The sequence below is a fragment of the Theobroma umbraticum genome, unplaced genomic scaffold (assembly GCF_002168275.2).
Source record: "Theobroma umbraticum cultivar Fairchild unplaced genomic scaffold, ASM216827v3 scaffold_67.0, whole genome shotgun sequence".
Taxonomy (NCBI): Eukaryota; Viridiplantae; Streptophyta; class Magnoliopsida; order Malvales; family Malvaceae; genus Theobroma; species Theobroma umbraticum.
Window position 1 is genome coordinate 3,470,650 of NW_018397262.1, and position 25,896 is coordinate 3,496,545.

Genomic DNA, 25,896 nt, shown 5'->3' on the forward strand with positions numbered 1-25,896 from the left:
AAACAAGAACAATAAGCCCCATACCTGCGTTGGGCTAACCAGGACAATCTACTTGGGTTGTGAAGAGACCCAACTGCCCAATCAAAAACCATGGGCCTGCAGTGTGCGGGCCTCACTAGGCCTGCCCAAGGCTCTTTACCCTTTCTGGACAAACGGCGCCTTTTGAGGAACTATGTGCTTACTTCAGTTACTATCCAAACGGTGTCGTTTTATGTGACACGGTCCTCCAAAGTTCAAACCATGGCTTTGTCCACTCCTGTAATTGTTCTTACTGCATTGAAACGGTGTCGTTTATGGCTGGCTTAACCTAATCCTAGTTCTTTTTTCTCGCTCTCAAGTTCGAATTTCTCTTTCTCTCTCCAGCGCCTACTTCTCTCTACAAACTCAAGCCTCCGCCCACCACCGCCCGCCCTGTTGTGCTCCTCCACTGTGAAACACCCACGACCTCCTCGTTTCCCCGCCACAAACCTGCCTAGAAACCCTCAAGACGGCGAATCCCGCGACCAAACGCCTGAGATTCTCCCGGTGGCCGTGAGCTCTGGAAGTTTACAATTTTATCCTTGAGCTACGGGGACATTTTGGAAGTTTCCTCGTCTGTGATCCAAATTGATCGGTGTCCAGTAAGCAAGATTTCGTTTAGGAAAAGAAGATATTTCCCTTATTTAAATTAAAATATCAAGGTACTTTCCGAGTGGTGACTTAAAATTTCCAACGGATTCCATTTCCACGGAATCTCACCCTTTACCTCACGCAAAAAACGCACCCTGGATTACATTTTCCTATTTATTTCTAGTTAGGGTTTACAATTTTACTCATTCCCTTTCTTACACAGCCGGCCAGCCAGCCTCTTACACTCTTCCTTCCCACACTCTAATCTTATCCAAACCCCAAGAAAAATCTCTCTTTATATTCCTTTCCAAACCACAAAAGAAGAAAAAAAAAACTCTAAGAAAATGGTAGTCAAAGACGAAAACTCTGATAAAACCTTAGAGCTCTTCGTGAAGATTGGTTTGGACGAACGAACTGCTCGTAACACCATCGCTAACAACAAGGTCACTGCTAATCTCACGGCCGTCATTCATGAGGTACGCTTCGACATTTCACTCTTTTTGGATTTTTACTGGTTAGATCATAGCAATTCTTTCATTTCAATTTCTTTTCTTTTTTTTTTATTTTCAGGCTGCTTTGACTGAAGGATGTGACCGAACGATTGGAAATCTTTTATACACGGTCGGATTTTCTTTTCATTGATTTCTCTTTGTTTGTTTGAAATCTTCAGAAAAATGAATTCGAGATGAGTTTTGCCATATATCTATCGTAGGTTGCCACGAAGTACCCTGCGAATGCGCTTCTACATCGTCCAAATTTACTTGAATATGTCGTCTCTTCTAAGGTTTGCAACCTATTCTGTGTTATGGCAATAGTGATTAGCTTAATTAGAGGAAGAAATTATTTGTGGTGCTGTGGTTTTATTATTATTAGTATTTTGAAATTTAATGCGATTGCATTTCTTCAGATAAAGACTCCAGCTCAGTTAGAAGCAGCATTTTCATTTCTTTCAAATGTTGCATCAGAGGATTTTAAGCGGAGTGAATTTGAAGAAGCATGTGGCGTTGGTACGTGATAAGATTGTTTATGCTTTCAATGAATGATAATTTTAGATACTCTGGTTTGTTTCTAAGTTTATTGTTAGTGTTTCTTTCAGCAGAACTGTGGGTTTGTTTAAGCTTGAGTTTTCTTTATTGTCATATGTTGTTGATCTCGATTACTTATCTACTCATGAGCAGGAGTTGAAGTTTCTGTGGAAGAAATTGAACACACTGTCAATGAAATTTTTGAGGAGAATAAATCTGTAATTATTGAGCGTCGTTATCGAACAAATGGTTTGTTATCTCTCTCTCTTGCTCTCTCACTGTTATACACATGCTCACATAGAGAGTATCAGAAAACACTTGCAAACATATACACCTAGAGAAACATACAGTCATAGAACCAGCTTGAATGTGTGTGTATAAGGACATGCTGATGTTACACATGCACGCTTACAGACATTGTGGACATAGAAGCTTATAGCGTAACCGGCCTGATACACATTCATATTTTCCCTTTCAGCTTTATAATTCATGCTAGTCCATCTGTTGTGATATATGTTGTTATCTGGTGAAATGTTTGGCTCTTATTCTCTTGTGGACATGCATTTTAGTTTTTTTTTTTTTTATAATTTTCCTTTTTATCATTTACATTCATCTTTAGTTGGTGAGTTGTTGGGAAGCGTTAGGAAGAGGCATCCATGGGCTGATCCAAAGATTGCTAAGGTGATTTTCCAAACTTCCTACACAGTCTGAATAGGCTATTAATTAATATAAAGCATTTTCTCTGACTCTGCTCTCTTCTGTAACAGCAACTTGTTGATGCAAAAATGTTTGAATTACTTGGTGAGAGGACTGCAGCAGATGATGAGAAGCCGTCAAAAAAGAAGGAAAAGAAAGAAAAACCTACTAAAGTTGAGGTGAGAATCAGTACATGTTTTTTCATATTTACATATGCATGTCTGTGATAATAATTTTTTTCTCTTCTGTGCTTATTGCCCTTGTGTAGAAAAAAGCTGTTGTTGATGATACTCCTGCAGAGCCATCTGAAGAAGAACTTAATCCATTTTCAATATTTCCTGCCCCAGAAGACAATATCAAGGTATATAAATAAACTAGTCTTCCAAGGGTTTCTCTTCTTCTCTTGCCTTATGTTCATTCAAGATTCAGGAACAACATTATTTGTTTCAGTGTTATTGTTGCCATTTCCTCCATTTGTTATCAGTAGTTCAGGGTGTATATAATTGCCCTTGTCAAGTTTATTTGTCCGGTGATAATGAAGGATAGCAAGGAAGGTAGGGTTAAGGCAATTTTCTGACATGAATGTTTAGGATAACAGGGAAAATTGAATGGAGAAAAGAGAAGAAATTCCTAAGCTTGACACCTAGGGTTTCTCATGAGTTACATATATGGTGGATTGGAGAAATCCCCAAGCCTCAAACCCAGGGTTCTGTAGGAGTTACATCTGAAGTTGATTGCATCCCTCAGTCACAAGAACACTAATGCTGAAATTTTTTTTATAATAATTCTATATCCTCAAGTATAAAGAGTACTTTGGTTTGTATGGACTCTTAGCATCCGTAATTCTAGAGAACTAGAACTGGAAAATTGAATAAAAGAAGGGAAAAGAAGATGAGAACTGAAGCAGGGGTTTACATGATCTATAGTGCTCTTTTCATTGAAAAATCACTGGACTGTCCAATAAATGGTGACTCTCTTGTGGATATTAGGTGCACACAGAAGTATTTTTCAGCAATGGATCTGTGCTAAGATGTTGCAATACAAAGGAAATGCTTGACAAGCACTTGAAGTTGACTGGGGGAAGAGTTTTTACCCGCTTCCCTCCTGAACCAAATGGATATCTACACATTGGACATGCAAAAGTAAGTTTTATTGATAATTCATTCAGAAAGGTGACAAGCACTGTATGGATAATACTATTTTTTTTGCAATGGTTGTTCCTAATGCTATAACTCAGGCAATGTTTGTTGACTTTGGCCTTGCAAAAGAGAGGGGTGGATGCTGCTACCTGAGGTGAGATTTGCTCTTTTCTGCTAGCACCTAAAGTTTTTCAATAAATTGTTGCTTTGTTTTATGTATCTCAATAGTTGATGGACCTCCTTTGTGTTTGTGGAATGTGCTTTGTCAACTTAAATGGGTTAGTGATGGCATCGGGCTCCCTTCTATTACTTTCCAACACACCTTTAATTACCATTCATAGTTATGGCTTCCATAATTTTTGGGTGGGTATTACGCGTGTGATTCAAGAGTACTCCACAAAAGAGTAATGGGGGGGATCCCAATCTTAGAGATGTTTTCAGTTGCATGTGTTTCTTTCTAATTTTATCTTTGGGATTTTTAGATATGATGACACAAATCCTGAAGCTGAAAAGAAAGAATATATTAATCACATTGAAGAAATTGTCAAGTGGATGGGCTGGGAACCATTCAAGGTATAACATTTCTCAACATTATAATGTAAGTTTTCCATTAAAGATTTTTTGGTTGATGTCTATTTGTGTTGGTTTTTTTGCAGATAACTTACACCAGTGATTATTTCCAAGATTTGTACGAGTTAGCAGTGGAGCTGATACGAAGGGGTCATGCATATGTTGATCATCAGGTTCTAATGCATGATAATATCCATAACCTGGAGCAAAAAATGCACAGGCCTCTATCTTCTTTTAGTTTGGAACTTAATTTTTGCATCCATGGAAATGCTCAATGTGCTGGTTCTCTTGCTGCCAGACCCCCGAAGAAATAAAGGAGTATAGGGAAAAGAAGATGAATAGCCCTTGGAGAGAAAGACCAATTGCAGAGTCATTAAAACTTTTTGATGACATGAAGAGAGGTCTAATTGAAGAGGGCAAAGCAACACTCAGGATGAAGCAAGATATGCAGAGTGATAATTTCAATATGTATGACCTCATTGCTTATCGTATCAAGGTAGGTCATATCCTATATATGTTTGATTACTTAGTTTCCTTCTGCCGTTGTTGTTGACATACTCTTATCTTGCTCTCTCTCTCTCTCTCTCTCTCTCTCTCCAGTTTACTCCTCACCCTCATGCAGGGGATAAGTGGTGCATTTATCCAAGCTATGATTATGCGCACTGCATCGTGGACTCTCTTGAGAATATCACACATTCAGTATGTTATCTTTCTTTTTTTAGCTATTATTGTTAATTTTTGCAACTTTCAAGATCAGTTTTGGATAAGTTTCCTTTTAGTTTTAACCAGTCTATCTTTTAACTTTTAAAAGGCATGCAATGAGAATGTTTCCTGTCCTTTGGACTTATACTTGGATGGTAGGAATGTATACTGCCCGCCTGTCAAAATTCTGGAATTGTTCCGTTTAGTCAACTGTTCTTGGCTTCATAAATAATCATGAGGAATCTAAGCATGTTGGTCTTCCCAATAGCTGAGCAGCTTATGCTTATAATTTTTTTCAACTCGTAAGATTTTTTCTTGCTTCCTGGACCTAATGTTTCACATGTAAGATTTTCAGGTTTTTCTTTTATTCAACAAACTGAATAAACTTAAAATTCTGAAAGTATGCAGTCTTCTAGGGCATGCATGACATATAGTTTATTGAGTTCTTTACACTTTGTGTTCATTTAATTATTTTAACTTTAAAGTTCCATTTCATTCTTGAACATCTTCTTTTTTTTTTTTTAGCTATGTACACTTGAATTTGAGACTAGGCGTGCTTCATACTACTGGCTGCTACATGTCCTGGACCTTTATCAGCCATATGTTTGGGAATACTCACGGCTGAATGTTACAAACACTGTGATGTCTAAGCGGAAGGTATAACAAAATCAATGTTTTTGTATGGAAAATTTTTGTTGAGTTGTTTAAGTTATAAATCTAATATTTATCTACTATGATGTGATGTTGTAGTTAAATTACATTGTGACAAATAAATATGTTGATGGTTGGGATGATCCCCGTCTCATGACATTAGCTGGTTTACGGCGTAGGGGTGTGACTTCAACTGCAATAAATACTTTTGTTCGAGGAATCGGAATCACTAGAAGGTTGAAAATACACATTCTAAATCACTCTTTATGTGTAGTTATTGTGGGGTGCACTATATGTACATGCATTTCAGACAAACTTGGCTTTTCATATTGCTGACTCCTTCATTAATGTTTTAACATTTTGTGCTACAGTGACTGTAGTACGATTCGTTTGGATCGCCTTGAGTATCACATTAGAGAAGAATTAAACAAGACAGCACCTCGTGTATTGGTTGTGCTGCATCCACTTAAGGTCATTTTCTAGTCTGAACTCTTCCTTTAAAAAAACCATTTTTTCTTCTGTCTACCTTATCTTCTTTGTGTTCTCAGGTAGTCATAACCAACCTCGAATCTGGCTCTGTTATGGATCTTGGTGCAAAGAAATGGCCTGATGCTCAAGCAAATGATACATCTGCCTTTTACAAGGTGAGGATAAATAAGAGTGACATGCTTTTAGATTGTTTTAAATTTGAATAATCTGCATCGTTTTTTGTCAGAATCATGTTGGACTGGTTTTGAGCATTGTCTGCTCATGTGAAACCTATTTTGCTCCCAATTGTTTGATATCGGTCTGTGACAGTAACCACTTCTTCTGCTGACTGTAGGTACCTTTTTCAAATGTTGTATATATTGAGCGCACAGATTTCCGGATGAAAGATTCTAAAGATTACTATGGGTTGGCTCCTGGCAAGTCAGTCCTGCTAAGGTATGTTTATGTACACACACACGCACATACAGATATATATGTTGTCAATTTCCTATTGCAGATTTGGGTTGAATAGCTGCAGGTTCCCATTTATGCAGGTATGCATTCCCCATAAAGTGCACTGATGTAATATTGGCAGATGAAAATGAGACTGTGCTTGAGATTCGAGCTGAGTATGATCCTTCTAAAAAAAGCAAGCCAAAGGTTTTTATTTGTTTATCCATTTGAAATCCTACTGGAATTTGTTGATTACTTCCAACTTTGTGAATGATATTCTTTAAGAGTTGTACAATTTATCTTTTCCGGACTGTATTTATTCTTTAGCCTTTTGAAAATTTTCACACAGGGGGTTCTTCACTGGGTTGCTGAACCTTCCCGAGGGGCTGATCCATTGAAGGTGGAAGTTCGATTGTTTGACAAACTCTTTAATTCTGAGGTTGGCATATATTTATTTTGGAATTTTGAATTCTTTTCTTGCTTTCCGCCACTATGTTTATAAACTACTTGGACTTCAATTATTTCATCAGAATCCTGCTGAGCTTGATGATTGGCTAGCTGATCTGAACCCGGATTCCAAAGTGGTGGTACCTGCTGCATATGCAGTACCATCACTTCGGGATGCTGCTGTAGGGGATACATTTCAGTTTGAAAGGCTCGGTATGTTTCATAAACCTTGTGTGATTCTGTGCTTTATGAATTCTTGGATGACGTAAAACCATAATATTTATATAATATTGGTGTATGCAGTCTAATAATGGGCATCTTCTTAGTTTAGCATAGTGACAAGTTGTAATAATATACTCTGGGGAGAATCGCTTGTAACAAATATGATACAAGTGCTGAGTTCTTATAATATATTTTGGCTTTTGCATTTTATCAGGGGTGGAAGTAATAAATATTTAATGGAGTGATAGAGAGTAATAAATCTTGGTGTCTTTTACTGGAGGTTAAAATGTTGTGTACCGGTGTGTTAGTTTATGGTGTATTATAGTGTGTTAATTGGTCATGCTTGTTATGCAATTTCAGGCTATTTTACTGTGGACAAGGATTCAACTGCAGAAAAACTTGTCTTTAACCGTACAGTTACGCTTAAGGATACTTATGGTAAGGGTGGGAAATAGGATCTCACTTTGTGAATCGCACATGAAGAATCCAGTTATGAAGACGTTAGTCTTGTACAAAAGATATTCAGTTAGCTTTTTGACAGAAAGATAGATATACAGTTTACTGGCATGAATGAGTTTACCACAGTTGTATTTAAATCTGTTTTTGTTCAATTTTTACTGGGAGACCTGTTGAAACTTTGCTGAAAGTTTCAGATGCTTCATTTGCAGAAAATTAAAGTTTTCTGGGTTTAATGTTAAGCCTCAGATAATAAATTATGTTGCATTTTCATGTATGAGCTCAGCATTGCTAAATGTTTTTCTTGAGATATGGACATTATTGTTACTGTTACTTTTTATCCCCTTCTCTGCCTTGCCTAATCTTATGCTTCTTCACAATCAGAGGTATATAATTGATCTTTTTAATTAGGGAGACGTGTTTAAACTTAAGCAGATTGAGAGAGAGAGAGAGTTTCTAGGAAAATTTAATTTAATTTTTATTTTTTAATGCATTTAAATAAATTTTTATATTTTTATTTTGAATCAAATAAATTATTAAATTATTAATGGTTAAATAATTGTTAATTACAATATTATTTGTCATTATATGTTATGTGATGTTACTGTAACATGTTATGTGTTATAATGAATACTGGTATGATATGTTAATATAAATTTTTATATTTTTATGTAAAAAATATAGTGATACTATATGTTAATATATAGTGATATTATATGTTAATGTGACGTAACACAGTTATATGATATGTTTATACGTTAATATCAAGTTATAAATAATATTTTAATTAATTATAATTAATTAATAATAAAAAATTATTTAATTTAAAATAAAAAATATAAAATTTTATGTAAATATAATAAAAAATAAAAATATATTTAAATTACATGTATTCCACATAGAGATTGAGAATAGTGATAGAAACACATTAACGGTTAATAATAAAAATTTATTTAATTTAAAATAAAAAATATAAAATTTCATGTAAATATAATAATAAATAAAAATTTATTTAAATTGCATATATTTTGTGTAGACATTAAGTGTGGTGATAGAAACATATGTTTATATTTGATACCTTTTAAAACTTAATTTCTCACGTCCTATTGATGTTCGAAAAAGAGGTTAAACTTAACACACATTGCATTTGGTCTACCTGTAATATCATTTGCTGTAATATCATTTGCGTGTTTTGTCAAAGGAATTAAGAGCTTAGGCTTAATGATGATAAAAAAATCACTTTCTCTCCTTACAAATTGAACAAAGCCTTTTTTGTTTCTTTCCATCCAAAATAATTTGTACTGGAGAATGAGTGGAATAATGATACTCAATATCTCACATTTGATGTGAATGAGATTGTTAAGACCTATATAACAATTCAAGTCTACTACTACTAGCAACTTGAGCTTAAATTTTTGAAGGTTACGTGGTTTAAGCCCAAAGAGTTGCTGGGTCAGTGGTTGGACTTGGATCGTTACAAGTTTAATGTTCCTTGTTGATATCTCAACACTCCTTTGGCTGTAGAAAAATGAATTTCTGTTGGAGCTTGCATATACCTTGTGAGTACACTAATAGTGTGCATAATATTGGGCCTCAATGTTGTTAAATACATCAAACAACCTATCAAGCTTCTGTACTTATAATTATCTACACTAGGAGGACCATCTTCTTTACATAGCTTGTTGCTTGGAATAGAAGGAGTTGAAACTTCCTTGCATGCTTCCATTTTGAAATGTTTCAGAAGATCTTTTGCGTATTCGTTTCGGTGAATAAAGATGCAATTTTTTCCTTGAATGAATTCCAAACCAAGGAAATAAGTCATTTCACTAAGATTAGTCATATTAAACTCCATCTACATATGGTTTCTGAATAGTGTCAACATCTCACTATAAGGTTTAGTTATGAGTAGCTTATCAACATACATTGAGACAATTAATAGAGCTTTCCCATTTGAACTTTTTACATAAAAAGTATGTTCAGATTCACTTCTCATGAACCCTTTTGTTGCAAAGATGAGAATCAATCCTCTCATACCAAATTCTTGGTGCTTGCTTTAACTTGTACAAGGCTTTGTTTAGCTTACAAACCTTGTCTTATTTGCCTATCTCAATAAACCCCTTTAGTTTCTCTGTAAAGATATCTATAGTCAATAATCCATTAAGAAATCCTGACTTCGCATCCATATGCCAAATTTTCTAGTTCTCTTTAGCAAATAAAGCCACCAACAATCTTAAAGTATCATGCCTTGCTACTGGAGCAAAAGTCTTCAAGTAGTCAATTCCATAAACCTACAAGTACGTTCCACTACTAGTCAAGCTTTATATTTGTTCATAGTTCCATTAGCATTATGTTTAATTCTAAACACCCATTTGACCCCAATTACCTTTTGATTCTTTGGTCTATCCACTAATATCTAGCTGTCATTCTTTTTTATCATATCAATTTTTGTTTTCATAACTTACTGCCATTATTTACTCTCTTGAGCTTTAGTGAAAGTTACTTGTTCATGAATAACCACATGGCACCTCTCATATATGTCTTGCAATTTTTCAGTACCCTTTACTGCAAAATCATCATTTTCTTCAACTTGATTCTCATTTTCAAGTTCAACATCACCAACTATACTTTCGTTTTTGAATTCTCTATTTCTTTGTTGTCCCAATTCCACCTTAGATCTTTTTCAAATTTCACATCTTTGTAAGTACACACTTTTCCAATTTCCATATTATATAATGTGTAACCTTTTGATTTGACACTGTATCGAAGGTGAATTGCCAACTGTGATTTTGCATCAACCTTAGATCTCTTGGCTTGAGTTATTTGAGCATAGCTAATACATCTAAAAACCTTTACATGAGATACTGTTAGCTTTGTTCCGCACCAAGCTTCATAAGGAGACTTTTCTTTCAATGCTCTAGTATGAGTAATATTCAACAACATTGCTGATACATGTGCAACTTTTGCCTAAAACCTTTTAAGCAATTTCTTTTCAAACAACAGGTAACGTGTCATTTCCATTATGGTTCGATTCTTTCTTTCGCAAACCCCATTATGTTGGGGATTATATGAAATTGTTGATTGATGATTGATTCCTTTCAAAGATAGGAACCTTTCAAATGCATATGAAGAATACTTAAAGCCATTATTAGTCCTCAAAATTTTGATGGCTTTGCTCGACACATTTTCGACAAGTGCTTTGTATTTCATAAAATAACCAAATACTTTTGACTTGTATTTTAGAAAATAAATTCAGTAATGTATGCTAAAATCATCAATAAAGGTAATGTAAAACTTACTTCTATTCAAGAAAGGTGTTTTCATTGGACCTTCAACATCAGAATACACTAGTTGAAGGCACTTTGTAGCTCTTGTTTTGCTCTGCTTAGGAAATGGAATTTTGCTATGCTTTCCATTAAGGCAAGCATCACACAAATGATCAAGTTCAGAGACTTGTGGAAGGCCACTCACAAGATTTTCAGATGACATGAGTTTAAGATAGTTATAGTTGATATGGTAGAGCCTTTTGTGCCACAGTTTACTATCATCAACAACATAAGCATAATTGTAATGTCCCATTTCATTCCAGTAAAGTGGAAAGCACTTGCTTTTCATTGGAACAGTAAATAACTCTTTGCCCAAATAATCATAAATGGTGCAGCTAAGATCTTTGAATATTAACACAAAATTACGCTTGAGCAATTGTCCAACACTTAACAAGCTTTCTTTTACCTTTGGAAAAAAAAAATAAAACATGCAAAATATACCTGATTTTAGACAGTGTTTATGCTTTAATTGGTCCAATGCCAAATATTTGTAGGTAGTCTTCATTCCTAATCCTGACCCCTGATTTGTAACCTTTGTCCAGAGTAGTAAAAACTATCATCACTTGTCATATGGCTCGAACAAGCACTATTAATAACCTAGATATCCCATTGCTTTACAACAACATCTTTCTAAACCATACACAAAATTTCTTTTTCTTGTTCATTGTATTCTTCCATCACAGTTTTTCTTTTTCCTTAATGACAACACCCTTAGCTTTACAAAATTTTTCCACATGCCCCATTTAGTTATAAGATCCATACTTCACGTTAAGTCTAAACCACCAAAACTTCTCAATATGGTTTCTCTTTTTACAATAAGAGCATGGTGGATATTGAATCCTTGGCTTTCTTGGTCTTTTGTCATTTAGTTTCTTTCTTTTTTCTTTCCTTTTAGTGTCATTTTCTTCTTACCAGAGTAAGATTTCCCCTTTGCTTTAGCCATAAAATCCTCTTATGCATAATCTTCTTGTCTTAAGGTCTTTATTTGTTCTTGAGCTTGGACTGCATTTACAAGCTTAGTGACTGTCAACTGTGTAATATCCTTGGAATCTTCAAGAGAAGCTATTTTAGATTCAAACTTCTTTGGAAGAATTATAAGCATTTTGTTCATAATCCTGTAATCGATAACTCCTTTCCAATCAATCTTAGTTGATTTACAATCTTCATTAACTTATCAGAATATTCCTTAATGGTTTCTTCTTCCTTCATCACCAACATCTTAAACTATTTATAAAGATTCAATGCTTGCATTTGTTGGGTCCACTCGCTGCCTTGGAACTTTTCCTTTAAACGATCCCAAGCCTCTTTTACTAAGGTACAAGTCATAATTCTTGTGAAAATGAAGTTAGTAACAACTGAATGGATACAAGAAAGTGCCTTATATCTCCTTGCAACATCCTCACTATGTTGCTTGAGCTGTGCTATAGTGGGGTTGGCATGCCTCATAATAAGAGGTTTGCCACCTACATGCATAATATCCTAAAGATCAAAAACCCTTAAGTAGGCTTCCATTTTAATAGCCCAAATAGCATAGTTCTCTTTTTCAAATACAGGTGGAGCTGTTGTGTTGTAACTTGGAGATGCCATAGATGCAGACTTTGCTTTTTTTTTTTAGTGAAAAATAAGAAGTGTTTTTAGAAATGAGTTCAAGGTTGTAGCAGGCTTCTAAGTTTCCTCAAGATCCTTAGATAAGCTTTGATACCATGATAAAAAAGGATAAGAAAACAAAAAATTTAAGGAGAGAAAATGCTCTGTAAAACCAAAAAGAGGAAGCTTATTGTTTCATTAATGGTTGTTCATAGTCTTTATACAATGAGTTGTAGAAAGAGACAAAATGGGTAGTGATCGACAAATCCACATACCACCTAATAGCTAGATCCTAGGAATATTTTCACCAAACATATTTTGATGCGTGGCTATGTGCACATCGTTTTAGAGTAATTAAAAGAAAATGACTAAGCAATAAAATATAAAATGTAAATAGTAAATAGTAAAATGGTCAACATAAGAAGACGGATATGTGCTCTTCATGTAGCAAACCATCATCTTCAACTTTTGCACTAGATTTGAAGCAAAGTTTGGCGTGAAATTTGAAATGCAAAAACTTCAACCTCAATTTCAACATTAAGTCGTATCCTAAAGACTACACCAGTCTTAAGTTCCACCAATTTAATGTCAAGATTGTTGATGCTTGATAAGAGCCTTAATTAAGTCGCCTTAGCATAGCTGTGAACTTGTATCCTAAAAACTACACTTGTCCTAAGTTCTACCAATTTAATGGCAAGACTAGTGATACTTGAGAATATGTCATGAAGTTTGTGGAGGCCCTGGATTGGACAATGACTTGATGTTAAAGGAACTCTTCAAGTCTTTTCCTGAAAAGGTCTATACATAGTATATCATTTTATTCTTGGTTTTGCGCAATCTTGGGGTCAAATGTTCTAGATGATTGGGAAGAAGTTGTTTTCTTCCCAAGAAAAAGGTACTTTTATTGACTTGAAAAGAGAACATAAAAAATTACGAGAAGATCTCATAAAACACATCCAACACTTCAAGAAAAGGATTCTAGATATACAATACTCCCTTGATTAGAAAGAATTAGTGAAAGCTTGCATACAAGGTATGTTTAATGAGTATAAAGTATAACTAAAAAGTTTACCTTTTCTAACCCTTGTTTTGATTGAAACGGCAAGACCAACAATACGATGTTTAGGTAAAAAAGAACTAATTGTTTTGAGAGAAGAAATGCCCCAAAAATAAATACAATTCAAGGATGAGGTAGTGAAAGAAGAGATCCTCGACCTCTTCTGTATTCTAGAAAAGACAACCTAAGAAGATACTAGGTCCACTCATCCACATATAGCTAGCATCAACCTTATCTCACAGTGACCCTCACGTCAGCACTGTAAAAGGTCTAGCACACATGGTACAACATCAAGTTCACACGCCATATATAACCCACAAAGAGAAGAAATGATTTGATATATATATATATATATATAGTGAGAGAGAGAGAGACAGAGAGAGAGAGAGAGAGAACTAAAACCAATGGCATGCATGTGGTGGGTCTGGCTTCATATGAGGTTGTTTTGGTATTTGATGGGTATTTTAGCCTTTTTATTAAATTTGTTAATAGTATTAAAAGTTTTCGGGTAGAGTGTCTATTTGTAAAGTTAATAGACTAAATGCGAATTATGATTAAAATTTGGAGAGTTCCGGTAATTTGCCCTAAATAAAATTATTGTTGGTTAGAGACTTTAAGCAAAGTAAACTGGAATTAAGCTGTTTGCAATTTTCAAAAAAAAAAAAAAGCTACTTCCAGAATTTGCTTTTGAACAAAGAAAACAAAAAATCAAAGTAAACTCTTTTATTCGTTTCCACAATAAAAGTCAACTTAATTACATAACTTCATCCAGATTTCCTGCGATTTTAAAATTTCCCAAACAGTTGGCTTTGGAATATACAACTTATATCATATTAGAAGCTCAGACAATGATATCCACAGAGATGAAGCCTACGGAATTGCACTCATTGCCTGTGGTGCCATTGTTGTTGCAATTCTAGCTTTAGTGCTTTGCTTTTGCATTAAAAGCCTCAAAAAGAGGAATAAAAGAAATCCCACCACATTTGAATCCCAGTCTCATTCTCAATATAATGTTGAAAGAGGTGATCACATTGTGGATAACAGTGGGGCTAGAGATGGTGGGATGGCCATCTTGGACGGAGCTGCAGCAATTGCTACAACAACTGGTATAATTGCCATAGAAGGGGGCTTTAGTGATAGTGGTGCCAGTGGCAGTGATGGTGGTGGTGGCAGCAAGCGGCGAAGGTGGTGCTGGTGGTGGATGTGGGGCGGGCAGTTAGGTTAAAGGAAATTTCTACAACATCAATATGAGTTTTTTTTTTTTTTTTGTGGCTCCCTCTTTGTAAATACTTTTGTGGCAGATGTGGCTCATATAAGATGCTGTTATGTCCGGTATATTGTGTTGTTTCATTTTGTAAATGCCATTGTGTTGCCCCAATTGACTGGATTGTGTCTTTGTGGGAGGGTTTAAGGCAACTGCATAATGCTTTGCCATTTGGGACTTAGGCCGTTTGTTGGTCACCTTGTAATCCGGAAAAGATCCACAGGTTTCATGATGTTTTGTACATCAGGTGTTAAGCCATAATTTGGTACCAAATGGGCCGCAAGTGTACAGATATGTTTAGCAATGAAATATTGCTTGCAAAAAAAAAAAAAAAAGTCAGATGCCATTAATGAAGATTAACGCTTCTACTTTGTTTACATACTGGGTTGCTTGTTCGTTTTTGCTGATGCAATCACGCTTGTTTATTGCATGCTGCCAGATTAACCTTAGGCAATTATAGTGGGCATCTGTTTCTTTGTTTTCTGATTTTTGATCTCGTGTACAGCTAGGCTTTATGCTCAATACATCTTGTAGCCTGTAGGGGTTCTTTTGTATAAAGGGTACAGGTTCTATTTTGGTCATTGACTAGCTGGAAGTTTATGGCTCCCATTTTGTCTTCGGGTTTGAAGTCATTTTTACTCCTACTTCAACCCCATGCACAGATCATTCTTTCTTCAATGAAAGCAACTTTTCAAAAAGAAAAATGTCAATATGTTTTGGACATACTGATTAGTCATGTAATTTTGTAATGCACATTTGTTCAGTCTCCCCAAGTGCAAAGTTGTAATTATCTTAACTGGACAAAGGAAGAGATAAATTAAATGTTTCCATTTCATTTAAATTTGATATTTAGAACGTGCACTTTTTTGTTATATTTCTTTTAAAATCAAATTAACTGGTCTAGTAACATTCGAGTATTTAGTTTATTAATTGATGCATTATTATTTATATAGAATACAGAGTTCGAATCCCCTACTCCCATTAAAAAAAAAAAAAAACAGATTTAGTAGTTATCTTATAGTATCTCTAATAGTATGTTTGGAATGAATTAGACTTGTTTTTTTTATAAGTAATTAATTGCCTTGTTTCAAGAAGAAAGCAATGACATTTGTTTGGATGATTGTGTGTGTCAAAATATGGTGTTCCCCGGAAATAAGCAACTCCTCTTTGAAGATCAATTTGATGACTTGATCACTTCATGCTTCTAGTACTCAATTGCTCCGTCTAATTACACAGCTAACATACTTTTTACAACTTGAAGTTTCTCTTTCAATATCCTATAATACAAGCTCCGAGTGTTCTTAAAAAAACATTATATTTCTTCTTGAGTTGCGCTACAAGAAAGAATTAAATCAAGATAATGATAAAGATTTCCACTTTCTTTTTCTTTCTCTTGGAAATTCCACGAGTTCCACTTTCAATTAAAAAAAAAATATTAATCTGCCAGTCATAAGGCACAAGGAACACATGTATGTGCCTTCGTTATTTGCCTGTCATAAAAATAAAGGAATTGTGAGATTTGACACCCAAATATTTGACTTATCCTTGGGTATATCTATACATGATCTCCCACTCAAATAGAATTGTGAGATCTTAATGATAATATCCACTTAAAAGCTTATGTTTGAAGGGTGTGCACCAAAAGTCGGTTGAGTGGTCAGAAAAATTGGTACCCCGAATCTCATTTTACTTTGATTAAGTAAGAATTAAATAATTATATAATTTCAATCAACACCCAACACATGAGCAACTGACAGAAGTTTGCACAACCTGTTTTCATTGATTATTGTCACCAATAAATTTCAAACCCCTCCAAGAAGAACCCTTAAGTTTGTAGTACACAGATGTCAATACATATCACAAACAAGTCTCATCATGTCAATTTTAATATGTTTTTATTTATAATTCAATAGACTTACATCAATTATTTAAACATGCTAGTGGAATTCAAAAGCTTTACTATCAGTGTGTAGGATGTTTTTCTGTTGAAATATTGTCAAATCACATAACCATCCAAATAATTGTGAGCCGTATATTTGTAAGCTCCTTCCCTAGCCTATTGCTACGTGCTTAATGTCCATTAGGATAGAGATTGCCTCTGTCTTTATCTTCTAATGCATAGATTAAACCAGTGATAGATTTTGCCAACCTGGAAAGTGGCAGTAGCCAGACATGTACGACTAACTTCCCAGCTTAATTTCTTAAGGGAAAAACATTTTACTTGTGAAGAAGACAAGCAAATCTTCACTTCGGATTCACATAAAATCTAGGGCCAGATGTTCTTTCCTGGTTCCATCTTTACATGACATAAACTTTAACTTATTAATTATATTCATATATCATAGAAGTTTGTTTTAAGATATTCCACTAGCACATGAGCACACGTTTGATGGGGTCCCTAGTTAAAGGCAGTTGTTTAGTCGTCGCCATCGATCTATATAAAGAACTACTTCCTTTGCTGGAGCCATTGTGAGTTCGTAACATTTTCTCAAACCTGACTTATAGCTTCTTCCCTTTATTTTCTTCTACATAAAGAAATGGCGTTGATGGTGCAAGAAAGATCAGCATTTGATGGATTCATAGAAGAAATTGAAGCCCCGAAAATTGATGGTGCTCTTCTCATTTCCTTGTTAGAGGAATCACCTTGTGAGGAGTTCAACGATGAACAATTACAAAGTGTAATGCAATCTCTAGAAGAAGAGATCAGTGCAACTACAACGGCAAACCATGATTGTACAATGCAGCCTGAATTCGTCAGTGAGGTGAATAGAGATTGCGGTAATTTGGAGTGGGATTTCCGTTACTTTGAATGGAATGAAATGGACATGGTGCCTTCCTCGCCAAGTGACGACATGAATTGGTGCATAGAGCATCATATAGAGGAGATGGAGAAGATGATGGAATTTATTGATGAACCTTATTCTCCGAATTATTATGCAGTTAATGTTCCCTCAGAGGAACATGGATATACTTCTTTGTGGCAGGAAGCATATGATACAGTAATGTAAATTAGCTTAGATTACATTGCTTTTTCCCTATCTTCCCTCTTCTTTCTAATCCCTGTGAAGAGTAGTATAATTAGTTTGTAGTGTCAAGCTTTTTCAAATGATAAAAATTCTTGATTTTCTTTCTGGAATTATCATCATGAACAACCAGGCAACTTAGTTTCCACTCGATTCATCAAAAATTTGGATTCTCTAATCCTGTTAAAATTAAACGTTAATAATCACTGATATATATCAACCCCTTCAGAAAGAAGAGCTCTGCCAATGGAATGGTTAGAGTAATGGCCAAGAATTCTAATCAATTTTCCATTTTCAACATGATATCTCAGAATATTATCAAACTTAATTTATTCAACTGGATTTCATTTTTAACTTGTTTTACTGAAAAAAAAACCTTGAAAATGGACAGCAGCTTTCAGTTTCTATGATGGGAAAAGTAATTCTTCATTTTTTACAAATCAGCTCGATCTGTTGCCAAAATCAACATAGGAATATATATCACTTTTTACAACGAAGAGTGGTTAGTCCTTGTTTAATTAAGAATATTAATTCCTAATGACTGACTAATTTCCTTAACAATTCAATTTCACTGACAGATTTTTATTTGAACAATCATAAAGTAAGTAATACAGGTAAAGTACGATTTTTGAAACTTATGGATTGATTTGTTGCCACTTTAATCTTTACCATTTTGTAAGATAACAAGGTTGCAAACTCTGCAGAGCATCAATCTTTTTTAGTTCTTCCTTTTTTTTTTTTTCTGATATGAATTCGTCTATTTTATTAAAACAAGATTAAGAAGGGGCCTATGGTCGGATATTAGCTGTAGATACCTAAATGGTTATTGTCTGGATACAAAGTTTGCTTTGGTGTTTTGAAACTTTAACATCAAATTAATTATTTTGGTATATAGAAGGAAGACTTGTAGGAATAAGGAAAGGTTATTGTCATGAATGTGTTAGGCTTATAGGGACAGATTATAAAAATTAAACGGAAATTACCAATACCATGTTTAGGTGTATAATTTAAGCAGATATAAAAAGAAATCGATCGTTGAAAGTGGATTTGGTGACAAACAAACTTTGATCGTAATCCAAAATAATATTAATTTCAAGCAAATGGAGTTGTTCACTTTGTTTCTTGACAAACATAACAAGTAATTAACAGGAAGACAAAGCACATGGGTGAGGTTTCATTCATTGTCCATTAAAGGTAAAAGCACATTTAAGACCAAAAAGATATTCAACTTAATTTTTTTTTTTTTGTGTGGTGGCAGCATGTGCACCAAAGTGTTGGTTGAATGATAAAAAATATGGGCCAATGCGTTCTAGCTGATTGTGATTGGTATAAGTGACCATTCCTCGTCAACCCAGCATCAACATGTGACAGAAGCTCACTTATGTATTATTCATGCCCCACTTTATAAATTTAAAGATTCATCAATTAACCAATGGGTGCAGGAACTTGTCAATGAATCCTGTCAATTGTGGGTTAGGTGTACAATGTCTAATGCCATTGTTTAAGTTATCGTCCTTGCTGTTCCTCTGTCTATGGTCATACTCCACAAAAGATAGATCTTGCCTATGTAGAAAATCTCTCTTTTTGGACAAAATAATAGAGTCTTGTCGTCTATTCTCTTCTGCCATGACCATTGGGTTAATAGTATGCTTCCACCTTGTTTCTTTATGACTTGGCACAATTATCTATGCAAACTAATGAGCATATGATGGCAGAGTCATTGCACGTATGCAAATTTCCTATATATGTATAAAGTTTTACGTCCTTTTGAGAGAGCCATTGTGAATTGTGATTCAATACTTTCTCAATTCTAATTCTTATATTGGCAATTTCGCACTTGCTTTTCTCTCTCACTTCCCCTTTTCAGCAATGGCTTTTCTAGTACAAGAAAATTCGTTATGCATCAGCTGTGACAATGACTTCAACAGTGCGCTTCTCATGTCCTTCCTTGAAGAATCATCGCCTGGTGAAGATTACAACCACGAAGAACTGGATAGCTTGATGAGATCATTAGCAGCAGAAATCAATCCAAACTCGATAGATATTCAAGATTTAATGATGAAACCGGAAAGTCCCAGCGATGGAAATGAAAGTCATGGTCCCGAGTCAATTGATCTTGACTTTGAGTGGGCTGATATGGAGCCAATGCCATCCCCATCACCAAGCCATGACATGAACTGGCACATGGACGCTCAGGGAGAGGAAGCGGATGCCTTGATTGAGATTGCAGATGAATATTCCGATGCATACTTTGGTGATGTCCTAGAGGGGCAAATTTACACAACTTCTTGGGCTGAATTAGATGCAATAGAAATGTAAAGCTATGTAAACTATATTTCTCCTTCTCAATTTCCATCTCCGATTTCTTTGTACAAAAATGAATACTAAGAACCATGAATTTCCATATGTTGTACATTTAAATATGGATACAGAGTCTTGTATGCTAGATTGTGGCAATTGATCATGATACAAATTTTCAGCAAATCATATCTCAGCTCTATTAAACCATCTACTTTCTTCGTTCTTAAACTTGGTCAGAGGGAAGTGTTTCAAAATCAAAGTCAAAAGCTTAGACCTTGGAGGTATCAGAATCAAAGCAGGAACAAAAACATGAAACAACTCACCTTTGAAATCTCGAGAGTCAAAAGCTTCTAGAGGTCAGATGAAGGGTCCTTGGCCTTTTAAACAATTTTGGCACGTTTGGACTAATTACCTAATTAGGAGCATTGTTTGGTCTAATTGTTCATTAAAACATCGTATGAATAATAAGGATCGATTAATTATTGAATCACACAATTTGAACAAAGAATCTAATTTTACAAATTGAATATCCTAGTCAATAACACAACTTCTATTATATCAACTATTCTGATCAATAAATCTTAATATTTCTTTAGAAGATTTTCAAGTTAAAGCCGGAAATCAGTGTTAGTGTTAATAATTATGAGAAATAATAGTCCAAGGTCTCAATTGAACATTAGAAAAAATTTTAATGGATAAATCATGATTTTGCCAATATTGTCGAATTTCCCATTATATCTTTAATTTTATCTATTCGTATAAAAAATTGTCTTTTCAAATTATATAAAGGTTAAAAATGAAATTGTAACTAGTGCTTTAAATTTTGTGCAAATAAAAACAAAATAAGACCTACAAAAGATTAGAGATTAGACTAAGGGTGCGTTATTGTAAAACATAAACACAATATGATAAGGAATGTGTTAAAATAATTATTATAATCCCACTGATTTAGCTTCTCATAATAGAATGAAAACCACAACATTTTCTTGCCTTACTTATCATCTAAGTATATGCGGTAATTAAGCCTGCCCGATCACCAAAAACCTCATGCAAATCAAATTAATGGTCCGAACATATCCCACCATTTTATTAGCATCTCTTTTTTTTTAAATGTAAAGATTAAAAGCATAATTAATTAAAAATAGGTCAAGTTGGCTTGACAATCCTAACAATTATGACTCATACCGTACCAATTCCATCCCCATGTTGGCAATGGTACTTAATGTCTATTTGAGGTAGATATTGTCTGCTCTCTGTTTCTCTAGCTTTATCTTAATTCATTGAGTCAGATGCAACCAGTGCTGGATATTGCCCACCTGGAAAGTAGTTGTTCCTAGACAAAGTGAGGATTTTCTATTCTTCCTGACCTTTCTTAACTTTGAAATCCTTCACTTGAGATACACCTAAAATCATGTGGCGGATATTAAATAATACAGCTTCGATTTGTCACTATTTTAAACATAATTTTATGTTCTTTCTTTGTTTCAACTTTACCTGGCACAACCCTTCGATAATATCCACTCACTTATTCAATTATTTTTCTGTCCAATTGATGGTCTATTTAATTATTAGGTGTACACATGGCCGCACGTTTCATGGGGCCTTCAAGTACAATTGCTTGGCCTATATAAAGATAACTTCCATTGATGGAGTCATTGTGAGTTTTTAACACATTTTCAAGCCTATCTCAGCCTCTTTCATTCTTTTTATTCTACACCAAAAAGAAAAGGGCAAATATGGCTCACTTGTTGAAGGAAAAACCAGGATTGATCGATGGAAGCAATGTTATGGAAGACATCGAAGTCCCCGAAATTGATGCTGCTCTTTTAATGTCCTTATTAGAGGAGTCACATTGTGAGGAGTACTGCAATGAGGAACAAGTAAATAGCTTAATGGAATCTCTAGAAGCAGAGATTAGAATGGCAAACCATGATTCATGCTATGAAGGAGACATGGAAAGCAACGATGGCTTCAATTGCTTTGAATGGACGGAAATGGAAATGGTGCCTTCCTCGCCAAGCGATGACATGAACTGGTATGTGGAGGCTCATGTAGAAGAGATGGATGGCATGGTCGAATTCGGAAATGGATTCCCTCAGAATTATTATGAAATTCCATTGGAACATGGCTATAGCTCTCTGTGGCAACAGACCTATGGCCCAGCTGACCTTGATGATAACACCCCGATACTATGATTTCTTCTCGAGAAGCATGGTGCCAATGCAACACTAGTGGCCCATCCGCAACACAAGTAAATGCAAAGATCTAAAGTTTGGGGTTGAATGGGGTAATAATCACCCTGACAAGGTATATATATACATATATTCGTGGCAAATGGAATATGGATTGGAATGGATTGCATCCCAAATTTTTTTTTTGATACCTGTCTACTTCTTTACATGTCATTCACAGCCTTTTAATCTCATAAGACTATATGCTTTACTCTCTCAGGCATCAGGCTATTGGGAAGGCAAGAAGCAAATTAATCGAAGAGTTTCTGACAATGCGAAACGTATATGATTATATGTTTCATTTGTTGAACTAATATGCCAAGCTCTTGAACTTTAAACCAACAATACCTTTTAAAAGCACAAATGGTCTGCTTTGAAACCGCAGCATGCTCAAGGGAGGGTTTATGGAGGGAGTATATGGATCAGCCTATGGTGAAGTCCCCTAGTGATAAGCTTCCATGCACATTCTCTCCTCCGTGTGAACCTCAAGCTCTTCAAGCTTCTCTCGACCAAAAGGAAAGAATAACTATGCAACTGATGGAGTGGTAGACTGAATATTAGATGAAATTAAGTGATAAGAAGCAATAGAGACCCTCTTTTTTGTTTCATTTTCATGGTCATTGTTACCGAATAATAAAATTATTACCATTGCCTATGATTCAACATATCATATGGAAATTTTGTCTGAATTAATTAAATAGAAGACAAATTCCTTGATAGTTACATATTATTTTCAAAGTTAACGATATTTGCTTGTTTAAAAAAAATAAAAAGATAATATGCGTAATATTAACGTCTAAAATAAAATACAAAATCATCCATAATGATAATTTAGGATATATATAGATGTAATCATGACGAAAACTAGAAAAACAAGGGCGGTTCTCCTCCCGTTATATATTATCAGTTAGACTGGGGATTGCTTGAGATACAAAGAAAGTTAAAAATAGGGGAATAACTCTCACAAAGAAAGACTATAGATTGTGAACGAAAATGCCTTAGAATGGAATTAGTTATATGGAATTAGAGGGCTCACCCTTTGACAATGTCCAAGCTCATTTCATTTGGATCTGTTGCTTGTAATTCAACTTGAATGCCATCCAACTGTCTCTTGAACTTGTCCTTAGAGCTTGCATAAAGCATCTTAGTCCCCACCCTTGATGTGTCAGGTGACCTATACCACAAACAACATGGCAGTCGTTTTAATTGTAACGATCCTTCAAAAATTGAACAAAGAGAAACAAGCTATTGGGTTTTTCTCTTTTGCTTTTAGATACCAAAAATAACTAAGACAAGAGCAGAAAAAGCAAAAGAGATAGAAGTGTTATGTTCTGAAAATAAACATAAACGCTTGAGTCTCCATCATCTATTAAAAGAATCCAAATTCCTTATAATATACTTGCTGTAGAAAGTAGGCTCTAAGGTCAAACAAATTTGCAAATGCTTGGGTGTATCTAGTGATCCACTATTGTAAAGTGCAAAGACAAAGTTAGACATTAGCTTCATTGTATCCTTAAGGTTATTCGCATAATTCCTCTTTTACATACTGAGTGATGGAAACGAAATAAGTCTTAAAGATAATATCTATTGAAAGGCTTAGTCTTGAAGTCAATTTTGCTGATTTCTTGAATTACATCTAAACCCTATTTGCACCAACAATTTTTTTTTTCATTTACCTTCTTGATAAATTTCGGCAATCTATTTTTTTAATATTTGATTGAAGCATTTTATCATATGTTTTTCTTTTTCTTTTCTTTATTAAATAAATTATGCAATGAGAGAGAGATATATGATGTGAAAGTTTAACAAAAATTTGCTTGTAAAACTGATAAGTTTTTATTTGCAAACGAACAAGAGGCAGCTGATTACCAGCGCCACAAGTGATTTGTTTGTCCTGATAAGTCAGCAAAATATTTCAAATTGTACTAAATGATGTAAAGCAATAGGAATTTGAGATAATTAAGCACAATTTTATTCATTTATACTTGGAACACAGCAAATTTGCTGTGTAATTACACACATGCAAATGCTACATATTTTTTTCTCAGTCAAAGAAAGGATAATATATTAAAAAACATTGGGTACCCAAATCTGCTCAAAGCATACTACTCAAGAATCTTGAGCAAAATAAAAAAGAACAGCTTGATGGAAACAGAACAAAAGGCAGGAAAACGGCACACCGCTGAAGCAAGAAGTCACGACCTCATTGACAAAACCGAAACAGATATACTGCGAAGATGGTACTGTAGATGCTATAAAGAAGATGAAGACCAAAGTATGGGCAGCAAAGATCACAAATGCTACATAAGTTGTGACGATAGCCATGAGGTTCAACCTCGACCACCACGCCAGCGTAAGCGCATCACCTCCCGCAAATTCCTCTCTGATCAAATTCACGGCATACAAATCTGGAGCTTCCGTGAAAGTGGTGACGACTTTCGTCTATTCTCACATCCCCAGTTGTTGGAGTAGCCACCTCAGCTGTAAACTCATGTTCAACATGTTTGATCATTAAAGTTGGTTATTTACATATTTCAACTAATGAAAAAAATATTTAGCAAAAAATGAGAGCAGGAGATAAATTAAGAAGCCAGCTGACCATTGTTGATTTCTGTGGTAGTTTCAGGTAGGTCTCCAGGAGCCAGCTCCGAAGAGATGAGAAGAACAACGGCTAAAAGAGCAAGTGTTTGGACGAAAGTCTTGGAACTCATAATCCTTATCAAAGTAAAACAATGTTTGACAAAAATATTTGGAGAGGGATATACTTTAAACCAGGGCATTCACGACCTCTATTATATATACAATTAACTCAATCATTTCATCTCTTTTACTTCGTTTATTATTATTAACTAATAATGAAAGAAACATTATCCGAATATTTTAGATATTTTTTTGGGCCCCAACACATAATCCAACCTGCCACAATACTTTCTTCAATTCTTGTCATGATCCCATTTGCCAATCTGCCAGAAATTGGGCTCCCTTGAGGAGTACTTTTGTGTGTGGCTAATGCACTCAAGAGACAAAAACATACTTGGTTCAGCCACCTACATCCGTATGCTAGGGATGGGGCCTATAAGAACCATGTAAGAAAGATTAAGAGCCGTGACTCTTTGATGATAGGATTCGCAAGTGACACCAATCCAGTTGCAAACAGAGGTAGCACTATTCCAGTTGGTTTCCATTAGGTTTTGAGGGTCATGGGTGACATGAGCTTTTAGCGCAAGAAGAGCCAGTTGGTCAGTGGTGGTGTAGGGTGATTCCTTTGACAGAGGAGCCACAAAGTTGCGCAACACAACCACATATACCATAAGAGGGAAGAGGAAGCCAATGCTTCCCATGAGGTTATATTTGTGGTTGAGGAAAATTAAGAAAGAGACAACTCAGTTTATTTGTTGAATCATTGTGTTGGTTGATGTTCATTCTTTAAATACTATCCATGGTGGAGCATCGTAGAAAAAGTCTCTACAAATAAAGAAAAGCAAAAAGCAAAATGGACAAACGGCCGTACCAAAAGGAAAATGGTGAAGCATGCCCTCTGCTTCACGGTGAAGCTTGTGTTTTGCAGACTAATTCTACCACCTTCAAATATAATCAATGCAAGTGAGCTTTGTCAGGAAAGAATTTAACCTTTTGGTTTAAACAAATTCAACAAAATTTGTACGAGTGATG

At 34.9% G+C, this 25,896-nt stretch overlaps 2 protein-coding genes across 2 annotated transcripts; both read left to right on the top strand.

Annotated features, from left to right (window-relative positions):
* The first annotated feature begins 343 nt into the window (after positions 1–343).
* OVA9 (glutamine-tRNA ligase, putative / glutaminyl-tRNA synthetase, putative / GlnRS) lies at positions 344–7,715 on the top strand. The gene is made up of 23 exons (XM_021432606.2): positions 344–1,085; positions 1,180–1,230; positions 1,322–1,393; positions 1,517–1,616; positions 1,788–1,883; positions 2,254–2,315; positions 2,402–2,509; positions 2,599–2,691; positions 3,320–3,472; positions 3,568–3,623; positions 3,952–4,042; positions 4,126–4,212; positions 4,338–4,535; positions 4,640–4,738; positions 5,267–5,398; positions 5,492–5,628; positions 5,764–5,863; positions 5,941–6,036; positions 6,216–6,316; positions 6,415–6,520; positions 6,663–6,752; positions 6,844–6,973; positions 7,343–7,715. The coding sequence occupies exons 1-23, from the start codon at positions 954–956 to the stop codon at positions 7,435–7,437; spliced, it is 2,385 nt and encodes a 794-aa protein (XP_021288281.1). The 5' UTR covers positions 344–953; the 3' UTR covers positions 7,438–7,715.
* A 9,370-nt stretch (positions 7,716–17,085) lies between these two features.
* On the top strand, positions 17,086–22,344 carry LOC110419856 (uncharacterized). The gene is made up of 4 exons (XM_089784111.1): positions 17,086–17,673; positions 19,600–20,007; positions 21,283–21,335; positions 21,656–22,344. Exons 1-4 carry the CDS (start codon positions 17,207–17,209, stop codon positions 22,186–22,188), a joined length of 1,461 nt encoding a protein of 486 aa, XP_089640237.1. The 5' UTR covers positions 17,086–17,206; the 3' UTR covers positions 22,189–22,344.
* The last annotated feature ends 3,552 nt before the right edge of the window (positions 22,345–25,896 follow it).

Bases quoted from the DNA above. Each gene is read 5' to 3' on its own strand.
- OVA9 (XM_021432606.2), top strand. From the start codon at position 954: ATGGTAGTCAAAGACGAAAACTCTGATAAAACCTTAGAGCTCTTCGTG. The intron at 4,213-4,337 runs GTTCTAATGCAT...TCTTGCTGCCAG, and splicing joins ATGCATATGTTGATCATCAG to ACCCCCGAAGAAATAAAGGA. The intron at 6,037-6,215 runs GTGAGGATAAAT...TGCTGACTGTAG, and splicing joins ATACATCTGCCTTTTACAAG to GTACCTTTTTCAAATGTTGT.
- LOC110419856 (XM_089784111.1), top strand. From the start codon at position 17,207: ATGGCGTTGATGGTGCAAGAAAGATCAGCATTTGATGGATTCATAGAA. The intron at 17,674-19,599 runs GTAAATTAGCTT...GTTATGCATCAG, and splicing joins GAAGCATATGATACAGTAAT to CTGTGACAATGACTTCAACA. The intron at 21,336-21,655 runs GTGAGGATTTTC...AGTCATTGTGAG, and splicing joins AGTAGTTGTTCCTAGACAAA to TTTTTAACACATTTTCAAGC.